Source organism: Mastomys coucha, unplaced genomic scaffold, assembly GCF_008632895.1.
Source record: "Mastomys coucha isolate ucsf_1 unplaced genomic scaffold, UCSF_Mcou_1 pScaffold16, whole genome shotgun sequence".
Taxonomy (NCBI): Eukaryota; Metazoa; Chordata; class Mammalia; order Rodentia; family Muridae; genus Mastomys; species Mastomys coucha.
Genome location: NW_022196898.1, coordinates 84,721,599 through 84,744,583, shown reverse-complemented (window position 1 = coordinate 84,744,583; position 22,985 = coordinate 84,721,599). Strand labels below are relative to the sequence as shown.

The following is a 22,985-nucleotide window of genomic DNA, read 5'->3' as shown; positions in this document are numbered from 1 at the left end:
ACATACCATTTTTGTAATTTTGTGACCTAGTTATCTCACTCAGGATGATACTTTCAAGTTCCATCCATTTGCCTGTGAATTTCATAAAGTCATTGCTTTTAATAGCTGAGTAGTATTCCATTGTGTGAATGTACCACATTTTCTGTATCCATTTCTTTGTTGAAGTTTGTTTCCAGCTTCTCCTGTTATAAATAAGGCTGCTAAGAACATAGTGGAACATGTGTCCTTATTACATGTTGGAGCGTCTTCTGGGTATATGCCCAGGAGTGGTATAGCTAGGTCCTCTGGTAGTACTATGTCCAGTTTCCTGAGGAACCACCAAACTGATTTCCAGAGTGGTTGTACCAGCTTGCAATCCCACCAGAAATGGAGGAGTGTTCCTCTTTCTCTACATCCTCTCCAGCATCTGCTGTCACCTGAGTTTTTGATCTTAGCCATTCTGATTGGTGTGAAGTGGAATCTCAGGGTTGTTTTGATTTGAAGAAAAGAACTCTTAGAAATGTAATGGAGGTGTTAAGGTATAGCTCCTCACAGTTGATGGGTTTGGGCAGGGATAGGGGTGGGGAAGACTCAGTTTTCTTTCAGGAGTTTGATCATGCTCTATGGAGTATACAGGAACATAAATTGGACTTGATAATTATTTTCTTTTTTTCTCCTTTTGTTTTCCTGAATGACCCAAGAGTAGGGGGTAGACAAAGGAGGATTGCAAAATGAATGTGATTGGGGTACATTATGTAATATTTACAAATAATCAATAAAATATGTTAAATTCAATTTTCAAAAATAAAAATGTATTTATTTTGAGTGTCCAGATTACCTTTTTTCAAATGTATGTAATAAATGTGCATATTCATATAGCCAACACCAAACTGTAGAGTATTATTATCCCCCACAGCTCCTCTATGCCTTTCCTTATTACTAACAATTCCCTTCTAGTCCTGGCTCCAGGCAACCATCAACTTATTTATTTTTAGAATTTCATATAATGCAGTCATGGAGCCTTTACTCTACTGCGTCTTACTTCTTTTCTGCAGCTGGATGCAGACTACCTTGAAACACACTTTGGGAGAATCATATTGATGGTCTGTTCCATTTTACTCCCTAACAGTATTCTATTGTGTGACTATTTCCCACTCTTTGTTTATTGTTTTAGCTTTAGCCATGATGCATTAAAGATGCTGTAGGTGTCTGTATAGCCAGGAAATATTTTTAGTTATCTTAGGTAAATGCATAAACACAGAAATGCTGGATCATATGAAATAGCCATGCTTATTTAAAAACAAAACAAAACAAGCCTGAGTTATCCCAGAGGCTTTAAAAACATTTCAAGCTATTGGCATTGCCTTTGGTTTCCTCCACAGAGGTTGAAGGTAAGTCTCTGTTGCTTAAAACACCATGCACTTCAGAAGCAGGATGCAGAGGCCCTCCAGTGGGCCCCTGACCTGAATACCTACTCTCTGAAGACTATCATTCATGGTATCAGCAAACAACAGTCCTACCCAGCTGTCATACCTATGAAACCACAATGACCAGCGTATTACAATTAACCAACAACAAACAGCAGTCCTATCCAGCTGACATGCCTATGAAACCACAACAATGACCAGTGTAGTACAATAACCAACAGCAAATAGCGGTCCTATCCAGCTGTCATGCCTATGAAACCAGAACAACGACCAGCGTAGTATATTAACCAACTCAGAAGGTACAATAGTAGCGCACACATCTTGCCAGTCACCAAAAACTCTTTAATTGGATTTAAATCCACTCAACAAGAGGGAAACCATGCTAACTACTCAGGTCTACACACATATATGACCTTACTCATCCATTAGGCTTCACTCTTACCTCTCTGGCTCTTCTGGATCCCCCATAATCCTCTCTTCTTCATTCTTGTCACATATATTTCATACTTTACCTTTTTAAAACATTCTTTCTCTCTCCCTTAAGATTTACTTTTTATCTCTCATAAACTTCTATTTTCATGACCAATATACATATATCTACATACACACATATCTAGGTACATACACAATGTATTTGCTCATATATATCAATTTAATACTAGATTCTGTATTTAAGAGAAATGATGCAGTGGTTATCTTTCTGAGTCTGGATTATTTGATTTAATAGAATTCTCCAGTTTTATTAATTTCCTACAAGATATCAGGACTTTTCCTTATGATTGAAAAAATTGTGTTGAGTTATTCATACCATATTTTGTTCATCCATTTATCCTTTGAGAGATATCTTGGCTGGTTCTATTTCTTAAGCTTTATGACTAGCATAACAATCACAATAATAAACAACTACCATCACCAAGCCAAACCAAAGCAACCCAGCGTGAATAAATATCTCTGGGGTATGTTGACTTACCCAGGAGTCATAAGCTGACTCATATTTCTGGTCATACCGCTTTGAGAAACTTCCACCACCATACTGACTTCCATCCCTGGAAGTGGTGTATAAAGCTTCACTCACATCACTTCCCAATCAGCATTTGTCATTTCTTGTTTCCTTGGTAATAGCCAGTTTTCTAGGATGGGATAGAATTTCAAACCAGTTTCAATTTACATTTCCCTGCTAGCTGTGGATGGTGAGCAGCCGTTCAAATATTTTTTGGTCATTTTTGTTTCTTCGAGAACTGTCTATTCAACTAATCAATGCATTTATTGTTTGGATGACTTGGTGTTTTGGCATTTAACTTTTGGAGTTCTTTATGTGTTCTAGATATTAATCCCTCGTCTGATATATAGTTGTCAAGAGTTTTCTGTCAGTCTGTAGGTTCTCTTTCACTCTTTAATGATTTTCCTTGCTGCTGCAGAAGATTCTTCTCCTCTTCCTCTTCCCCTTCCCCTCCTCCTCTTCCTCCTCCTTCTTCTCTTCTTCTCCTTCTTTTTTAATTTCTCACAACACATTCTTAACTCTTAGAATTATGGTCTGTACTGTTGGAGACCATTTTAGAAAGTCATTGCTATATCTTGGAGAATTTTCAATGTAAGACTTTCAGTGTTTCAAGTCTTACATTAAACATTTAATTTATCTTCAAATGGATTTTGTACAGGGTGAGTAACATGGACTTAGTTTTATTTTTCTACATGTAGGTATCACATTTTCCTGGCATAATCTGTAGAAGTACATCTCTTCTTTCCCAATATAAATTTTTCACACCTTTATGAAAATCTAGGTGGTTGCTCATGTATGTTTATTTTGGAGTCCTCTATTTTTTTGTCCTGGTCTACATGTCTGTTTTTGTTCGAATGCCTTGCTGTTTTACAAATATGGCTTTGTAGTATAGTTTGAGATCAGGTATTGTTATATTTTTAGCATCGGTCTTCTGGACTACTGGGGCTTATTTGGGTTATGCCATTGGAATTTTGATGAGAATTGCCTTGACTCTGTAGAATACCTTCAAAAATATAGGCATTTTCACAATATTAATCCTGTCATTTTGTGAGCATGGGAGGTCTTTCTAACTCTTATTGTCTTCATTTTGCTTCTTTAGTGTCTTAAATTTTTAATTGTGGAAGACTTTACCTACTTTGGTTAAGGTGTCACTAAAAGTCTTATGAAGATATTGTGAATGGATATTTTTTTCTTGACCTCATTCTCAGCAAGATTGTTACTGGCTAATGATTTTCATATGCTAATTTTATAATGTTATTTTGCTGAAAGTGCTTTTAAGATGTAAGAGCACTTTCATGAAGCATTTGGGTTTTTTAAAAATATATTATCATGTAATTTACTATTCGTATTGTTGTAATTGGTTTATCTTGTCTTATTGCTCCAACTAAGATTTCAAGTATTAGGTCAGAGGAAATCAGGTCACAGTGGGCAACCTTACCTCAATCCTCATCATAAAGGAGTTTCTTTTATTAGCTATTCCCTCTTCATTGTAATAGTGATGATTAATTTCCTGTTATTAGTTTTCTGTTTAGGCATATCCCATCTATTCTTAGTTCCTGCAAGGGTTTTATATTACATGAAGTCATGTTGAACCTTGTCAAGGGGATGCTCATGTAATTTATGTTCCTAAGCCTATTATGACTTGTATTATTTACTGAATTGTATTTATTGAATGGACTTTACTTCTCAGAGTTGGAGACAGTTGGTCAGGGTGGATGATCTTATTAATGCATTTTTCAAATTGATTTGCAAGTATTTTGGTGTCTTTTTTAACCAGTGAAAAAGTCTGTAGTTGTATGTGTGTATGTGTGTGTGTGCGCACATGTGAGTGGGGGGAAGGAAGGGAGGCAGGGAGAGAGAGAGGGAGAGAGAGAGGAAAGAGAGAGAGACAGACAGAGACAGAGACAGAGACAGAGAGAAACAGAGAAAGGGAGATTCTCTGGTGTTGGAATCAGATCAGAGTAACACTGGTTTCACAGAATGAATTTGATAGATCTCATTCATGTCCATTTTGCAGAAGAGTTGGAGGAGTATGAAGTTATTGCTTCCTTAAAAGTTTGATAGATAGAGAGAAAGTTTCACTCTCCATGTTTATTGCTTTATTTATGTTTATTTAGCACAGCAGGGAAATGCAACCAGCCTAGATGTTTATCAACAGAAGAAGGAATAGTGAAAATCTGGTACACATATGAAATGGAATATCATTGAGCTATAAGGAAAAATGAAATAAAATTTGTAAGAGAGTAGTATATAATACTGAAGTCACCCAATCTCAGAAAGAAAAATAAATCAGATTTTCTCCTTCAAATGTAGATCCTGCCTTATACTGTATACGTGAATATATGTGACAGATACAAGTGTGGGTATATTATAAAATGTAGTAAGAAGAATAAGTGAGTGTACTATTAAGTTGTGAAGAAGAAGCAATGGAGGTAAAAGCCACAGGACACATGAGAGAAGATATAAAGCTAATTGTTTTTCTAGTTTAAAGTCTTGTTGTGTTATTTTTTTTTTCATTTTTGTGTTTGACAACTGCATAATAATGTAATCGATAGTATAGGCACATGATCCGATGTGAGGCTCCCTGGCATCAGAATGGATGCTCTACCTCTATGAAAGTTCACTCAGTTGTACAAAATGTGGGTCTGGAAATATCCTGTCAGAATGAATCTATTAACCTGACTATGCAATGCTTTTTTTTTTTAAAGTTGCAAGTTATTTATAATAAAGTGATTTTTAAAGTGGAAGACTCTATCAGTAAATATGTATGGTACTGAGGTGTGCTTCATCAGAAGATTTTTAAAATTGCTGCTTTAGTCTCATTCCTTGTCATAGAGCTTATATACTCTAGATTCAATTTTAGTAGATCATACATATCAAATAATTTCTCCAGAATTTTTTGAAGACTTTTTGATACCTCCCCCTCCCAACAACAATGTTCAAAATAAGAGATAAAAGTGAGCATCCTCTTTATTTTTTGAATTTAATGGGAAAATTTAGATTTTAAGCATTTATGTAAGAGTAGGTTTTTCATAAGTGAGCTTTTTTATTTTATGGTAATTCTTATTAATTTGATTTGATAAAATACTTTATCATGAATGAATGCTGAATTTTTTTCAGATGCCCCTTTCTGTCTAGTGAGATAAAAGCACAGTATTTTCTTCCTTACTTTGTTTTTTTCCTTAGATATTTTCCTTATTTACATGTCATATGATTTCTCCTTTCCCAGTTTCCCCTCCAAAAAAAACTCAAAAAACAACAACAAGAACAAACCCCTGTTCTCTTCCACCTCCTCCTGCTAGCCACCCCACCCTCTCCCACTTACTGGCCCTGGCATTCCCCTACACTGGGGCACAGAACCTTCATAGGGCCAAGGGCTTCTACTCCCGTTGATGACGGACTTGGCTATCCTCTACTATACACATGCCTGCCAGAGCCATCAGTCCTACCATGTGTACTCCTTGGTTGGTGGTTTAGGTAACCCAATCACAAAAGAACACACATGGTATGCACTCTCTGATAAGTGGTTATTAGCCCAGAAGTTCGGAATACTCGAAGTACAATCCACAAACCACAAGAAACTCAAGAAGAAGAAAGACCAAAATGTGGATGCTTCATTTCTTCTTAAAATGGGGAACAAAATACCCATGGAAGGAGTTGCAGAGACTAACTATGGAGCAGAGACTTCAGGAAGGGCACTCCAGCCTGATATAGCTGTCTCTTGAGAGGCTCTGACAGTACCCGACTAGTACAGAAGTAGAGGCTCACAGCCATCCATTGAACTGAGTACAGGGTCCCCAACGAAGGAGTTAAAGAAAGTACCGAAGGAGCTGAAGGGTTTGCAGCCCCTTAGGACGAACAACAATATGAACTAACTAGTACCCTCAGAGCTCCCAGGGACTAAAACACTTCTTTACTTTGTTAATTGCCTGAATTATAATGATTGATTTTCAAAGAGTAGACACTTGGATCTCTGGGATTAATCTCACTGCCAGAAATTTTTAAAATGTGCTGGATTTGATTTATGAATATTTAGTTAATAGCCTTACCATTCTCATGCATGAGGACGATTTATTCATCCCTTTTACCTTTCTCTTTTCAAACATCTTTGCCCATGTGTCAGTTACTAACTCGGTAGAGGTTACTAATTCAACACAAGCTCATCAAATTAATTGTGAAATGCTCATCTTTTTATTTAATTATGAATCTACTTTATTGACTAATTTTAACAATAATTATAGTTTATTTATTTCATTGAGAGCATCTATCTATCAATAATCTATTTATCTAAATTTAGGCATGATAGTGTCTAAAATTTATGCTGTTGTGTTTTTTGTGTTGTATTTTGTTGTCTTGATAAAGATCATCAGATTCAGTGGATTGGCTTAAGACTTTACAAGCCATATTTGTAAACTATGTTAAGGCTCATCCAGAGACATCCTTACTCAGCAGTATTCCAACACCTCTACTAAGGTGTTAATATCTGGGGTCATTAATCAAGGAGACCCAGAAGGGTTTTCAGGTACCGTTTGTTACATCTGGATGGTTTCTGGGCTGCATCTGATGCACACAGTCCACCACTCCCACCTTCTTAGGAGTTCTTCTCCTGATCTCCCTGGGTTGAGAGGTTGTTACACTATTATTAACAGATACAGTTTCCTGTGTCCAGACTTTTGAAGGCTTTTACTATGTGAGTTTTCTTATCTGATTCTGTCTTCCACCAATCCCAGCCACTTCAGCTCCCTTCCTCTCACATATTTCTCCTCAACTCCAACCGAGGAGCACACCTTGGTTAAGGACTCTACTGTGTTCTACTGGTTCAGACTGCGCTACCCCGAGCGTCCCTTAAAGGCTTCTCCTGCACTTATAGGTGTTCTAGGTCAGCACTACCTGCAGTGTGTTGTCTGAGAGGACTGTTGAGGTTTTTAAGTGTTAGCGGTGGAATGCTCTGTGTTCTTCCCCCTTTTAAAAGTGGGACTGGGAGCATTACAGTCTCACTGCTTTGTGTGCCTCAGAAACGCGAGGCCTGTAACCCCAGAACAGAGAGGTGAAGAATGGCATGTCATGGGCTGGAGTGCACAATCTTCAGTGTTGTTTTTCAACTTTCTGTATTGATTTGTGCATCTTTAGAAGAAGATGCTTGCAATATGGTACCAGCTATGGTGTTTATAGCATAGTGTATGGTTGGCTTATAGCACTGGACATAGTGATACCTTTCAATGGTTTTCATTATTGCTTTAGTAGAATTTTATTTTACTTAAAAACAAACCCTGATTTAAAATGTCTATGGCATCTTCCTCATTTCTTTTTTTTTAAAGATTTATTTATTTATTATATGTAAGTATACTGTAGCTGTCTTCAGACATCCCAGAAGAGAGCATCAGATCTCATTATGGATGATTGTGAGCCACCATGTGGTAGCTGGGATTCGAACTCAGGACCTTTGGAAGAGCAGTTGGTGCTCTTAACCGCTGAGCCATCTCTCCAGCCCCTTCTTCCTCATTTCTAAATGTTAAACATGTCCTTGCAACTTTCATATCATTATTGGTGACATTTATTTTGGTAGTTTTTTTTTTATTATTATTTCAAGTCCAGAATTGCACTACTGAGTAGTTTCCTATTAAATAATATTTCCTTTAGAAATTTATGCCAGAAGATAAATTAGTATGTTCAAGCCCACAGGACCCAAAAGTGTGCTCTTTAAATCAGATGAGAACTGTTTTTTTCCCCCTTAGGGAAAAATTTTCTTTTCACTTCTCTTTCCATAACCCCTCTTCCTCACCTTTTCTTTCTTCTCCTCCTCTTTCTTCTTTCCCAAGGATTTCCCTCTGTAGTCTAGGCTATCCCAAGACTCAGTAAGTAGCCCTTGCTATCCTAGAACCTTCAATGACACTGCCTCCATGGCCCAAGTGCTATGATCATAGACAAGAGCTACCACATCCTGGTCCTGAGGATGCTTTAAGGAACAATTATGTGGACACTCCATCCCAGATTCTTCAGTCAGCATACATATCAGAGGTTCGATTCGTCCTGTGGGTGAGTGTCTTCTCTATTAGTCCTGATACACTTTGTATTGTGAGTATTCCACAATCACGCACGTGTTTCAAGCTTGGTTCCCCAGTGTGCTTCTTGGGGAGGTGGTGGGTTCTTTAAGAGACTGGGTCCAGTGGGAGGTACTGGGGCACTGGAGTTGTGTCCTAGAAGGTGACTGTGTTTGTCCTCTTTTATGCCCCGACCATGAAAATGGTAATATTACTCCATCATGCTTTCTATTGTGGCATGTTATATTGCCACAGGCAAATGGTATCAAAATGGCCATGGGTAGGAACCTTGTGAACTGTCAACTTTTCTCTCTAGAAGTTGATTCATCTTAGGTATTGGTTGTAGTGATGTAAATATAACATTATCACTGATTGACTGAGACCATAGCAGACCCTTGAAATAATACTCATAGATAACGTGCTTTACAATTTCCTATGGTATCCTAGGCTAAAAAATATCTGCTGATATTCAGGTTTCTTGTATAAAATGATGACATATTTCTCATGTGATTTAAATTATTCTCAGATTGTAAAGCTAAAGTAACAATATAATATAAATGTACAAAGAGGTGACACACTGTATATTTACAGAACAAGGACAACACAAAATAGGCTTTAGGTGTTCAGTGTAGATACAAGTCTTTTCCTATTCTTTTTCATCTGAGATTAGTAGAGAATAGGAGCTGGTGACCCAGAACACTGTATGACCACTCAAAATACAGTTCTGTATGTGCCCATATATAGCCTGGGACATCAGTATCCCAAGGCCTGCCTGGCCTTACTGACATGCATGATCATGACATGCAGACCTATCTGTCTGTCTGTCTGTCCGTCCGTCCGTCCGTCTGTCTGTCTGTCTGTCTATCTATCATTTATCTATCAAACGTATCATCAAACTGTATGTATTTATTCTGGGTATCAAACTCAGGGTTCCATGCATACTAGGCTACTGAACTGTATCCAGAGCTTATTGTCTATGAAATCTCAATGACAAGTAGAAAAGAGATGGAGAAAAGTCAGGAAAACACTAATATCTCCATCACTGGAGGTTAGATGATGTCATACGCTGATCCTCACAGACTTAAATACAGATAATAGGAAGGTAAGAGATGTGTCAGCCATATCTAATATAATATTTCAGCTCAACAAGGGGGCATTTAGAAGTTGTGCCTTGCCAGCCATAACAGCTAGTGAGTCAGCCAGTGGTAGACACTTATTTTCAGATGACAACATCAAGTAGTTAGCTCTTGCTGATTTTTGGATTATTGATAGACTTATATTCATATTGTTATGTAGCACAAACACATGGAAGGCTTTGATTTTTGTCTAAATGACATCTGAACTGTACATTATTATTAAAACCTCATAATAATGCCAGGTATAGAAAGAAACCATCTAATAACTCATCAAAAAACTTTCAGTAATGGTATTATTGGCTCAAAACAAAATACTTTATCCTTTCCAACATTTAAGTTATTTTAAGGACAAAGCTGAGATTTCTTTGAAGTTGATGCCATTAAATTACTTGAGTATAGTCAGAAATTCTCTGTTATCAGTTTGACCTTCACTACAGATCTGACACATTGGTTGTTCGCTTAGAGCAGTTCCCTTATGACAACTTCTTAATCTAGAATAATAAAATCAGTACGGATGATGTTTATGAAAGTGAGAGAAAAAGTCATTTTGTCCAAAGTAAAAGAGTTTGTTTCTTTGCAATATGACAACTATTTTAAAAGGCTTTTGCTGAGGTGGTCATTGGAACAATCTAGAATAATTACAAATACTCCCTGCTGGGGATGCTGCAACCAATCTCTCCCACTGTTAGAGCCCTTTTTTTCTATCTATCTATCTATCTATCTATCTATCTATCTATCTATCTATCTATCTATCTATCTATATGCTTATTTTTTACACTCCAGATTCTCCCCCTCTCCCATCTACCCTCTGACTATTCCATATCCCATACTTCCTCCCTACCCTCTGTCTCCACAGGGATATCCCCACCATCCACCCAATACCCCCCACCCAAGCAGACCTCTAAACTCCCTGGGGCCTCGAGTCTATTGAGGGTTATGTGCATCTTCTCTGACTGAACCCAGACCCAGCAGTCTTTTCCTGTAGATGTGTTGGGGGTCTCAGATCAGCTGGTGTATGTTGCCTGGTTGGTGGTCCAGTGTTTGAGAGATCTTGGGGATCCAGATCAATTGAGATAATTGAGACTGCTGGTCCTCCTACAAAATTTTAACTAACCCCTCATCTGATAGAAGGCTAATATCCAAAACATATAAAGAGCTCAAGAAGCTGACCACCAAAAAACCAAACAACCCAATCAAAAAATGAGGTATAGAACTAAACTGAGAATTCACAACTGAGGAATCTCAAATGGGTGAGAAGTACCTAAAAAAATGTTCAAAGTCCTTAGTGATCAGAGAAATGTGAATCAAAATAACCCTGAGATTCTTAGAATGGCTAAGATCAAAACCTTAGGTGACAATCCATGTTGGTGAGGTTGTGGAGAAAGAGGAACACTCCTCCATTGCTGGTTGGATTGCGAGCTGGTACAATCACTCTGGAAATCAATCTGGAGGTTCCTCAGATGATTGGATCTAGATCTACCTGAAGACCCAGCAATACCACTCTTGGGAATAACCCAAAAGATGCCTTACTATGCCACAGGAGCATATGTTCCACTATGTACACAGCAGCCTTGTTTGTGTTAGCCAGAAGCTGCAAACAACCCAGATGTTCCATGACAGAAGAATGGATACAGTAAATGTGATTCACTTGCACAATGGAATACTTTTAGAGCCTTTTAACGTAAGAAATAGTCCCAAGATGAAAGCATATGTCCTGTAGATCCTTCTTTTCTTTTTTCCTCCTATATAGCTATCCTTCTCACAGAAAAAATATGGAGAAATCTATGAGAATTGTATATGTACTTGCTTGATATCTTTGATAATATAACTCAAATATTAGAAAGGTAAAATTGAAACGATTACATGGCCCTAAAGCTAAAAGGTTTCATTATGTTGCAGTAAAAAAAATTTACATGTGTCTTTCCATCTTCATCTTCCCTTAGATCAGTAAAATTAGCTCTCATTGAGTTCAGCTGAAGAAATCATAGATGTTAAAAAGAGCTACCATGTGAAGCTTGTTAATTCCCCAAATTTCCCCAGAGCTCCAGCCATCTTGACGTTTGATCTCCCGTGCCAAGAAAGTGGTCAAGGTTGATCAAGGTTTCAGCAGCAGAATCTGTTCTTGATGGGGGCAGTGCTATATTTTTATGAAAATTTTAGGAGGTGACTCATTGGAAAATAATATCTCAATTAAGTGTTGATGAGATGCTGATTTTCTAGAGACTGAAGTTTTAGAAACGATTGCTTGTCCCACGTCTAATATTTCCAAAAAATAAGTAAAGAAAACTAACCACAGAGATAGTATCAGTGAAATGGACCAATCGAAGGAATTTAACCCTGATATTAAAACTGCCAAGGCACTCTTGTCAGATGGTGTGAATTAAAAGTGAGAGAAACCAAAGAAGTGGCGATGATTTTTTGCCTCTACTACTGGCTTATACTTTAGTCCTTTGGTGCTTTTTTACAGATGTTTTTCGCATATTCTGACATGTGGCCTCAGATTCCAACCCAAAGCTAGCCACAATTACGGGGCTACAATGCCAGTGCCACACCAGTCGTGACGTAATGTTTAGCATGCTGAGTACAGCCATTATTTATTAAAGGTAACACTTGAAAACATGAATATCATACCTGTCTCTACAGAGAAACATGGTATGATTTCTACTTAACATTTATTAACACAAAACTCTCCCTGCATTAACACAGTGGGAAACAATAAATATTGACACTGGCTAACACAAGAACACAAAGAAAATAGGCAAGTCTCCACGGGCGGCTCGAGGCTATAAAACCTGGAGAGTCTAAATTCAGCTACTGCATGTCTTCCAGAAGCCCACCTGCCTGGGCTGGGGAATCACAGTTCCTCCTAGAAAAGTCCCTGAAAGCTAGAGTCATTTGATTTTCTACATCTCACACAGGAGATATCCAGAGCTCTTTATGATATTATCAGGTGATGGTACGTCATTCCTTTGCTGGTACAGGTAACTGGTGTAGAGTGGTGAGGAGATGGAAATTGTGTTGGTTCCTCAGGATTTTTTCTTCTTCCCACCCTCGGAGTTTAGAAGCTGAAGCTGAAGCCTGTGAATGTCAAACACAGCAAAAGCTCAGATCTAAGGAAGTGAAGATCCCAGAGGTTGTGTGGAGACATGCTGGAGACTTCCGTAAATTGTTGTCATTTACAGTGGTCACATGTATGGCATACACACTTCAGAGCGAGACTGAGTAGAGAAAGATATCTTCCCCAGACTGGTCCTCACTTCACAATCCTCATCTTTGCTGCTACTTCAATGATTTGCTCAAGCACACGGGCTGGAGGTATGCCTGGCATCAGCAGCACCGTTTCTATTCTTTTCCAACCCACACCCAACCAATTGGCACATCTTCATTACCTTTTAAACACTGCTAGGTGCTGAATCCTGAGCAGAGTACCTAGTACATCCCCCGGTATGACACCAAACCTGCAGTATAAGGGCACTATTTTCTGGTGCCCTATTGACCTTCCTATTGTTATAAATGTAGCATATGGTAGGATGGATTTGAATTGATGAGATGGTATCTTTTTATAATTGTTTTCTTATGTAAGATTTTATTCTCCCAGTGGAAGTCAAGGGTCAAAAATTTTGGAATTCCTATCTGTCTGCCAATTCACATTAAATATAATTACCTACAAAAGTATAGATGATTTATAGCTCAAAGAGAAAGTATTAATTATATCTAGAATGTTCATTTGAGGTGAAAAGTTTGAATGGAAGTGATTGTCTGCACACTGCTGTTGCACACAGATTCAGAAAGTTCTTGGCTCCTTCCCTAATTCTGATGAACCCATCCCAATTTATTATGAGTCTCTGCACTGATGTCTGATTTCTAGTTGACAGCCTGGAAATCACTCACTGGTTATTACATTCTAAGAACAGTGACAGAAATATGTATGTTGAAGAGAAAGTAACACAAATAGATGGTGCAATTGGCAGATGCCACGCTTGCTTCTTCCCACTCCTTTCTGATCTTTACTTTTCAGAAGAGGGTTATGCAATTCCAAACTAATTCAGAAGCACAACAGGAGATCTGCTAGCTTTGCAAATCAAAAGCCAAGAAATCCTATCCTTTGGAACGAATATATTGTGTGTATGATATGTACATAATATGTATGGTGTGGCGGTATATGTTTAGGCATGTTTCTATGTACACAGGCACATGTGGAGGCCAGAATTTGATGGTGTCTCTATCAATCATTCTCCTTATATTCAGGAAAGGCTTATTGAACTCAGCTACTAATTTGGCTAGGAGGGCTAGTCAGCTTTCTTGCTTCTGGGACAACCTGTTTTCAACACTGAGAGCTAAGGTTTCCAGGGGGCTACCACACTCATCACACGTTTACATGGCTTCTTGCAACCCACAGTGTGTAGAGAAAGTTGAATCCAGCAACATGGCTACTCTGATCACATCCAAAGTCTTTTTAGGTCTGTCTGGTCCAGCTGGAACACAGACAAGTCCTTAATACACAACTTTTTCTTCTCTTCCTTTTTCATCCCACTCATCTGAATTGAAGGGAGTTAATTTTTGTCCAGGCTGGACAACTGGCTTCCAAATTTTGAAGTCTTGTAAGTAAGAAAATATCACTTTACTAGGTCCTGGGCTAAAAGAAAACTGCAGCTGGCTTTCAAGGAAACTTCCTTTATATGAATTAATTCTTGTGTATCAATCACATATTACCACACCCAGTTTCTCCAACTTTTCTCTCAAAACTGACCACTAAAAAAGGAAGGATAAAGTCCTAGATTCCTCTCTCTGAAATACCCACTTAGTAACAGGCTAGAGGCAGATGAGATGATCTCCTGATGAAGAAATCTTGGACAGTTCCATGCATTCAGTAGACAACTGAGTGTCGTTCAGATGACCAGGTTAATAGTTGGGCAGAAGATACAAGCAGTGCACTGAACAGGGGCACTCCTTACCCTGGACATGCTACTCATGTGATGACCAGGCTGATCAGGCCAGTCCTGGACATGTAAGTACTTACTGGTTCATTAGCTTTTTATTGTTTCTTATGAAGGATACGCTTTTCTGTATGTTCTATAAAATAACAAATACTGTGACAGCATTTAGTCAATGCTTTTTATAAGAACCAAATCAAGATCAGAAAGTCTCTTAAACTGCTTCTAGGAAAGCCCAAGGCAGTTTCACATGAAGCAGTTTCAGAGCAGTCTTGACAGGAAATTCAAAAGGTTCCTGCATTGCACTGGATCCTGGTCCAGACAAGGAGTGTGTTGCTCAAAAGCTAGGATGTAAATGCTTCTAAGGATTTCCAGTTTTTTTAGTACCAATTATGGCAGCATGACATTTATAATTTCTAGGTGGTCTCCTTGATTTACTAGAAGGGCTATGTTCTTCATCTGGTCATGTAGAAAAAAGAAGGCTTTGTGATTAGCTGATGATTAAGAAACCTTAACTAAGATAGCATGTTTGATCTTTCTGTTCAAATGGCTTTGTACACATATCTATGGTTCCTAGATCCAGAGAGAAAGTGCCTCCTGATTCAGTCCCTACAGCTCAAAGATGGCTGGGTCTTCTTCTATGGAGCTCAACCACCAGCCGTGGGACAGCAGATGTTAGAGAGGCACAACTTTAACCTCATGAAGTTTCTGCATGGTATCCTTCCTAAAATAAACTACAGGTCAGTCAGCACTGTCCCTGTGTCCTGCAAGTTGTCATTTCACTGCAGAACCTTGCCTAACCCAGGTGCAGGAGGACTCTATTCACAAGAAAGCATCATCCAGAGGAAGGGAGAATAAACTGTGTCATTTCTTATGCCAGTGGGGAGGGCCCCTGGAAAAATGTTCTACAATCAAGTCAGCAGTTGTCTCCCTGGCAGCTTTTCTTATCGTTGGTTTTTAGATAAATAGTCAATGATGTTCTCGTTGACATCAATCATTAAGTGTTCAGGGTTTAAAAGTCTATGAAATAATCTGAGGTATAGCAGGCTAAGGAAACAGATATTAATGAGAATCTCTGCAAATGGAATTAGGAAACTTACATATTTATTGCCCAGGTGTGGGGAGGATCCATCACGATGTCAGTTCTTGGTTTTCCCCTGTGCAGAGTGTTCGCCTAAGAACAGAGGGTAGCTTTGATCTATGTGCTCAGAGAGATGGAGTATGAATCTAAAGTTTCCTGGGCTTTCTTTCTTTTTTTTTTTCAAGAAAAGTTCACTTTTTCTACAAGATTGTCATTAAAGTCACAGTTTGCCTCTTGGTTTTGCCTGGATATTATCTAGTAAGATCTGTGAGCTTTCTTTGTCTGTCATCTCTCTTCACCCTAAAAGAGCCTTGCTTACTAACTCCCTGGGGTTAAGAGCATGGATCAGGGGACAGGACAGTGGAATAGCTAGGTGGTTCATTATTGACTCTCCTGTTACACAAGGTGCGTTTTCTTAGGCAAACCTACACTGCATATTTAAAGTGTCATTTTATCAAAGGTATTCTTGGGTCCTTCTGTTTAAATTATCCAGTGGAAACTTTGGGGAAATAGTTTATAAGCCAATAGGAACACTTTAGTGACATTCAGGGAAGCATATTGGTGATATCCTTCAAAATTTCAGCCATATTCTGCTATTGAGTATAAAGGTAAAAGGATGAACCTGGGTAGTGAGAAGATGAGCAGTTTTTACATGGTACTAACTTCATAACGGGCATGTTTCTTCTGTCCTGCATGCTTCAGGCAGTATCAAATATTAGTGACCATCACTATTGCTTAGAGCAATATAGGAATGAGTCCCTAATTCTTAGGATGTGTGTCACCATTTTACTCTAGATTTTACCTGCCATTGTGCTGACAATGTATATGTCACCAGCTACTTCCACAGGTGTGCCAGTAATAGTGTCAGAGAACTAGAGGACAGACTCGGATCTCTTTACAATTGTGCTCCTTAGGTCCTGTGCTGCAAAAGTTGCTGAACACAGTGTGACAGCCCTTGCAGCCCCAACTGCACTACAACTTTCTTCTTGCACCTGGTTAGTTTGCCAAAGGCACATCTAACTTACCTGGAGCCTATGACGATGAAGTATAAGAATAGGGAATAAACAAAATACATTTTTTATTTAATCCCTTCTACCTGATAGATATTATATAAAGGACATCACACAAGAATTCATTATAATCCTTAATATTTGACCTATGTTCTGTCCAACAACATCATGATTTGATTAAGAGTTATTATAATAATGACATCTGTATGTAATGGTTTGATGAGAAATATCTCCCAGGCTCACATATTTGAACACTTGGCCTCCACTTGGTGGCCCTGTTTCAGAAGGTTATGGAGGTGGATCCTTGCTGGGGAAGCATGTCACTGAGGGATGGGCTTTGAGGGTTTATAGCCTTGCCATATTTTCTGTTCTGTATCTGTTTTAGGTCTGTGCATGAAAATGTGATCCACTTCCTGCTCCTGCTAGCATGCCATGCCTTCTCTGCCACGAGGACTCTCTCCTTCTGGAACCATAAGCTAAAATAAATCCTTTCTCCTTTAAGTTGACTTTGGTCATGTTATTTTATCACAGCAACAGAAAATAGCAAACACAGTGTGACAAAAACACAGAGCACATTTGTGTGCATAGGGCAGAAGGAGCAGCTGGCAAGAAATAAGATAGCAAAGGTCAAGAGTGGCTGCATCAAGCTTGTGTGCTTCATATGTAATTGAACATTCATTTTATATTATTGTTTTTTTTCTACTTAATAGTATACATAATGTGATCAAATACTTTCTTCAAATTTCTCATACCCTTCTTTGTATGCTAAAAGGGAAGCAAAATGTATGGTTTCTGAGTTGTAGTCGGAAATTCTAACTTAGCCGAACATGTTGGACATATATTCTGCACTTAGGCACAGTGGTATTTAATGTGACTAGATTTCCTACAAAAACCAAGCACATTCTTTTGAAAGCATGGGTTTCTTTCAGAGTCAGTCGCACACTATTTCTCTTTTATGAAGAGAAGCTCCACGTTTAAACAGATATGAACTACATTTTCAGCAGCAGACTGCTTGATAAAGAGCCTAGAGAAAGGAACAAAGGTGTGTGGATGATAAGCATGGTGACCCAGCTAGAGCAAGAGGGTTCAAAGGAACTGTTGACACTGGGAAAAAAACAATAAAATTTATCCAGGATCCATAAAGCATCTAGACGGGCAGTGGAGGCACATGCCTTTAATCCCAGCACTTGGGAGGCAGAGGCAGGTGGATTTCTGAGTTCGAGGCCAGCCTGGTCTACAGAGTGAGTTCCAGGACAGCCAGCCAGGGGCTACACAGAGAAACCCTGTGTCACAAAACAAACAAAAACATAAAGCATCTAGAAACTAAAATAATTCAACATGCACGGCAATTTTCCTTGAAAGTATAAGGTTGTAGAGGTTTTTGTTTTGCTTTGTTTTTGTTTTCTTGGAAACATTTGCTTATTGGCTTCTATCATAACAAAATTCATTTTGAAATTAAAGTCCTGAAATTCTATAGCAAAACAATGACCATATCCCAAACATTTATGGCTGCTCTAACTGTGAATTCATTGTCCTCCCACTTAAGCATGTTAAGTAAAACCATATGTCTTAGGCTTTGAGGTAAAGAATGTAAGTTGTAGTAATTAATCTTCGACTACACTTTGTGAGTGGCCTGAGGTCTCCTTTATTAGATAACTTTTTTATTTAAATATTTTGAGTTGATCATATGGGTGAAGGTAGAAAATTTGAGCTAAACTTGTGAAATTATATCCAATCCAGTCATTTCAGGTTATATTCTAGTTACATTTTAGGAAAGATTTCAACATTGGTTCTGAGCCAAATGCAAAATAATTGCCAAAATGAAATTTCTTATAAGTGGTGGGAGTAATTTTATAAAGGATATATTTGAATTAGTTGGAAAGGCAATGAGAAGCCATTTGATTGGGAACACTGAAGAGGCCACCAAGTGCTGATAACAATAGACTTTAATCAAAATTCAAGACATTTGGAGGTCATTATACTTAGCTTAATTCTAGACTATTAAAATCTATTCGGAATCATCAGTTTCTATCCAATCCAGGCATTTTCCCATGGAAAACATTTGGATTACCTTTGAGGTAATTTTGAAAGCAGTGTGGTTCCCAAATCCAACTGGGAAGCAATGAAAGTATCAGAGACTACTTCTTAATATTTCCAAGATAATATTCCTGTTTTATACCTGGGTCCTGACAACTCCCGTAGGAAGAAAGCAGAAACGTACGGGGGTGTGTGTCATCTATCTACCATGGTCAACTTCCCTTTCTGGTGCAGGTATCATCTGAATGTGAGAGAATCTAATCTGTCATTCAGTTTGCAAACCAGAACTCAAGAGGGCTTCATTCAGGGGTTGTTGTTGATAGTGGCGGTGGTAGTGCCCCCTTGAGAAATCCGTGATTCTACTGAGAGCTGTCACTTTCCTAGAAGTGGGTGAGAGAGAACCTCAAGTGGTCTTTATGACAGCCTGCTCCTTGCAGATATCACTAGGAGTTCCTGTACAACTCTTCATCTCAAATCTCCAGTAATGCAAGACCCAAGACTCCCTTTTGTGAAAATGATATTTTAAAGATCCTCTCCTCTTCATAACAGGAATTTGCATTTCTTGAGAGCCCCAGCTGAACTATTTCTCCAGAAGTTCTGCTTTGTGTTGGGTTTCATGTGACTAAAGCTCGACATTGTAGTTAGATGCCTGTCTAAGCAGTTGTCTTCTAACCAAATGGGAACTTACCAGGCTCATGAGAGATTGTCTTAACAGTGAGCAGCTTCACGCTCTCTTTATCAGATGGAGGCCTGTGTGGTACAGAAACACTTCAGTTAGTTCTACAGACATGTGCAGTGTTCTGGCCCAAAATGAAGAAAAGGCGAAGTGTTCTTCTAGGATTTTATGGCAAATGCTGTTCATCTCTACTACAAGCACACATGTACTGTGTGACCCTTTCCAGTAGCTTTTGAAGAAAGATGGCAGATCAGAACATTGTTGCACTGGCAACCATCAGTTTGGTAACATCACCTGGATTGTGGAAATGAAGTCAAGAGGTCTAAATTACATGTCTCTAGTGCTAAGTTGTGTAGTAGAAGACACAGAAACATTTGTGAACTTTTTGATCAGATAGTGAGTTCCAGGGACATTCATTTTTATTAGATCTCGAAATTTTAGTGTCTGAACCAACTATTTTAAAGAGACAAAGAGACTTCCCCCATACTACTTCTCAGATTCTAGTTCCAAAATGCAGCGCCTTTCCCTAGACATCTTGAGAAGCCATTTGTAAGTAAGATGCCTAGGTACTCAAGAGCTATCTTTTTCTGTAATGGTTACAATCTAATAAAACTAAACCAAAACTAAACCAACAACAACAATCCCCCCAGCTCCCAATACCACTACTGTAAATGCTAGGCACACATTCAGGCCAACAAAGAAAACAATGGCTCTCATGGTTTCATCAATAGCACAGTGCATCCTGGCTTGTCAACCCCTTGCTTGCAATAGCTGCCTGTTTAGCTACCAGCCGCTCTGCTTGCTTCGACACATAAAGTAGAGTAGTGCTCCTGTTCAGGCAAAGCTATTCAAAGGCAGCAGTGTAACACTCATTGCTTTCCTTAGCTGTGGTGAACATGCTGAACATCTCACAGGAAAACTATCTTAAAATGCTAACTGTGGCTTATCACTTTTGCCTAGTTATATTTATTCTCTGCCCCATTCACATCATCTTTTCTTCATGATTTTTTTTCGTTTCCTGTCTAGTACTTTATCCACGCCTAAAAGTAATTTTCTCTTTTAGTTGTCGTTTGGTAGCTCTGACAAGTAGCCAAAAATCCGTGTATGGTAGCTTCTTTCTATTTTTAAAAAATGAAAACAAATACATAAAATGTTTAAGTATAAATTCAGAAATTTTCTCTATGTAAATGGTAGGATGGGAAGTTGGGGTTGGGGGAGAAAATACAGCCCAACTTACTGATCATTTCCATTTTCCGGAGTGCCTAGAAAAGAAAATGGTTGTTATTAAACCTGAGGTCTTAGCTGCTTCCTCTTTACATTTTACTTATTACCCAGAGGCATTCCTTCCGGTCTAGTCAACTCTTAGCTGGCATGGGGCAGTTATGTAAACAGCAAGAAAGCTCTGGTTTTATTTTTACCATAGACTATCACATAACTTTGAGATTGTACCTTCTAGGATTGTCTATCACACAGACACTAGAAACTTCCAAGTATGTAATATCTCTGAGAAACTTCTCAAAGCATTGAGTTGCCTTTTCAACCAGAGAAAAGACTTTTCTATTTTCCTTTGCTCATTACTCTTTCTTGGGAGACAGATCCCTGTATTTGTGGTGAGTGAGGATGGAGATTTCCTTTGTGCTGGCTTGTACCCCAGTGGTTCAGTCTCTCATGAGTGGCCTTCCAAGGGCCACTGATAGCTAAATTTTTGCATGCTCTGCCAGGCAGCTTCCCAAGCGTCTGATAGAAACCCCTGGGTTTCACTCTGAGAATGGTTCATCCTGTAGGGCCGTGGCCCCCATGAAGCAGATGCTAGGCTGTCTGACTCTTTTGTTTTGCTCCTGATTCCATTCCATCCCCTTTGGCTTCTGTATCAGTTTCTCGTCATATCTAACCTAGCTCATTTTTGGGCTAGGCCTCTTGAGTAGTTCCCTTCTGCCTTTGAGTGTTATTATTTTTTATAAAGATTTTGGCTAACATTAGCATGAAGGTTGGTTCTGTTTCTGTTTTCCAAAACAAGACATCCAACTAGAAGTCTGATTACCTAACCCTAACCTATCATGCTCCATGCTGCCCACTAGTGTTGTCCTACCATGTTTTCCCCAACAGCAGATTCCAGCAGTGATATTTATTACCATAAGTGTCAAATGTGATATTACTTAGCCTCCTTTCAGAGTGAGCTGAGAAATATCTGAATGCCCATTTTTAGCATTTTTTTCCCTTAGAGTATGGTAACAGTGAACCCTTCCAACAAACTTTCTGCATATATGCCATGCTTATGTTAAAGCTCAGTCTACGAGAAACATTATTCAGATAAGCTTGATTTCCAATTTCTGATTCATTTTGTTTTTCAGAGAGCAGAGTGGGCTCACTAATTTCCTGAATGTACTGAATTCTCCTCCACATACTCAAAGGGTGATTAACTGCAGGTGTTTAATGGAGCTAATTTAATGATAACAATGCTTAAAATCCTGTGTGGAAACAAGGCTAACAGTAACCAAATAGATTTGGGTGATTATATCATTTCCACACTTCATTTTGGAACACTATACATCTCAGTAATAACTGTAGAGCGATAAGGATTTTATTCATCTAGAGTCAGCTTTAAGAGAAAATGCCACTTTTAACTCATGCATTTTCAAAAATTTCCAGTTTAAACAAGTCGTTTGCAGTACACTATATCTTTAGAAGTGGATTTAACATATTAGTTTTTATCCATTTTATAGACTCATCCCCCACTGGGTTCAACTGTAATGGTTGTATTCCCATAGGAATCATGGGTGGGTTAAAATTATGGGGGAGAGCTGCTTTATTTTCTCTTTGGAAACTAGATAAGAAAGTATTTTTCAGACATTATGAGGTTTATTTACTCATTTCTACAGGAAAGCCCATTGTTTTTTGTTTGTTTATTTTTTCTTATTTCCCACCTAGAGCTCGTATGAATGCCACTGTGTTGCTCTGTTCACTTCTCCATGTGCTGCCATGAGCCTGTCTGTGAGATGCACAGTCAGTGACTGGCCTAAACCACATTCCTCAGCGTCCTGGGGTAAGAAGGTAAGAGGGCAGCTTATAGGCTGTATAAAAATAAATACCTTTTACCTTCTTAATAGCTTAAGAAGCTCAGGTGGAATTTTGTTAGTGAGATAGTTAGAATGAAAATTAAGGGAAGATGGCCATTTTAAAATAGAATAAAATAAAATATTATCTAGCATAGTAATGTAAGGTGAAGTTTATATGGTTTATAACAAGACAATGATTGATGGGTGTACAGACCAAGCAGACACAGAGCAGAGGAAAAATTCTACTGCACAATGAAGCTGTCATCCGATTTTGTCAACTAAACAAGTTAAAAGTAAGATGTGTTCTGCTTAACGAAGTGCTATGTCATCAGAAGGTACAATAGATTATTGTAGGTTGAATCCTATAGGGCAAGTTGCAAGCGTGTTCTAAAAGCCAAGGAGTGAGCTGATGTTCCAGGAAAATGACAAGTATGGATAAATGTAAGAAAACTTGAACTTCATAGCAAGTTCAGGGCAGAGATCTGAAGATGGGAAGATGAATTGGAGTAATACGGCAGAGGAAGGTGTGGCCAAAGCATCAAGTCAAAAGACACCATCACCCTTGGACTAGGGAAACAACTAAGTAAAGAAAGAAGGAACATGAATAA

General features: G+C 38.5%; 1 protein-coding gene across 2 annotated transcripts in view; it reads right to left on the bottom strand.

The window, feature by feature from the left end:
• Positions 1-11,991: 11,991 nt before the first annotated feature.
• Emcn (endomucin) overlaps positions 11,992-22,985 on the bottom strand; it is a 90,572-nt gene continuing 79,578 nt past the window's right edge. The window contains exons 9-12 of one of the 2 annotated variants that reach the window (XM_031375624.1): positions 20,559-20,583; positions 19,334-19,395; positions 15,618-15,691; positions 11,992-12,661 (exon numbers count right to left, since the gene is read on the bottom strand). In XM_031375624.1, coding sequence (XP_031231484.1) covers positions 15,657-15,691; positions 19,334-19,395; positions 20,559-20,583 — 122 coding nt within the window. In that variant the 3' untranslated portion in view covers positions 11,992-12,661; positions 15,618-15,656. The remainder of the gene's footprint in view (positions 12,662-15,617; positions 15,692-19,333; positions 19,396-20,558; positions 20,584-22,985) is intronic. The other variant, XM_031375625.1, reaches the window with a different exon arrangement.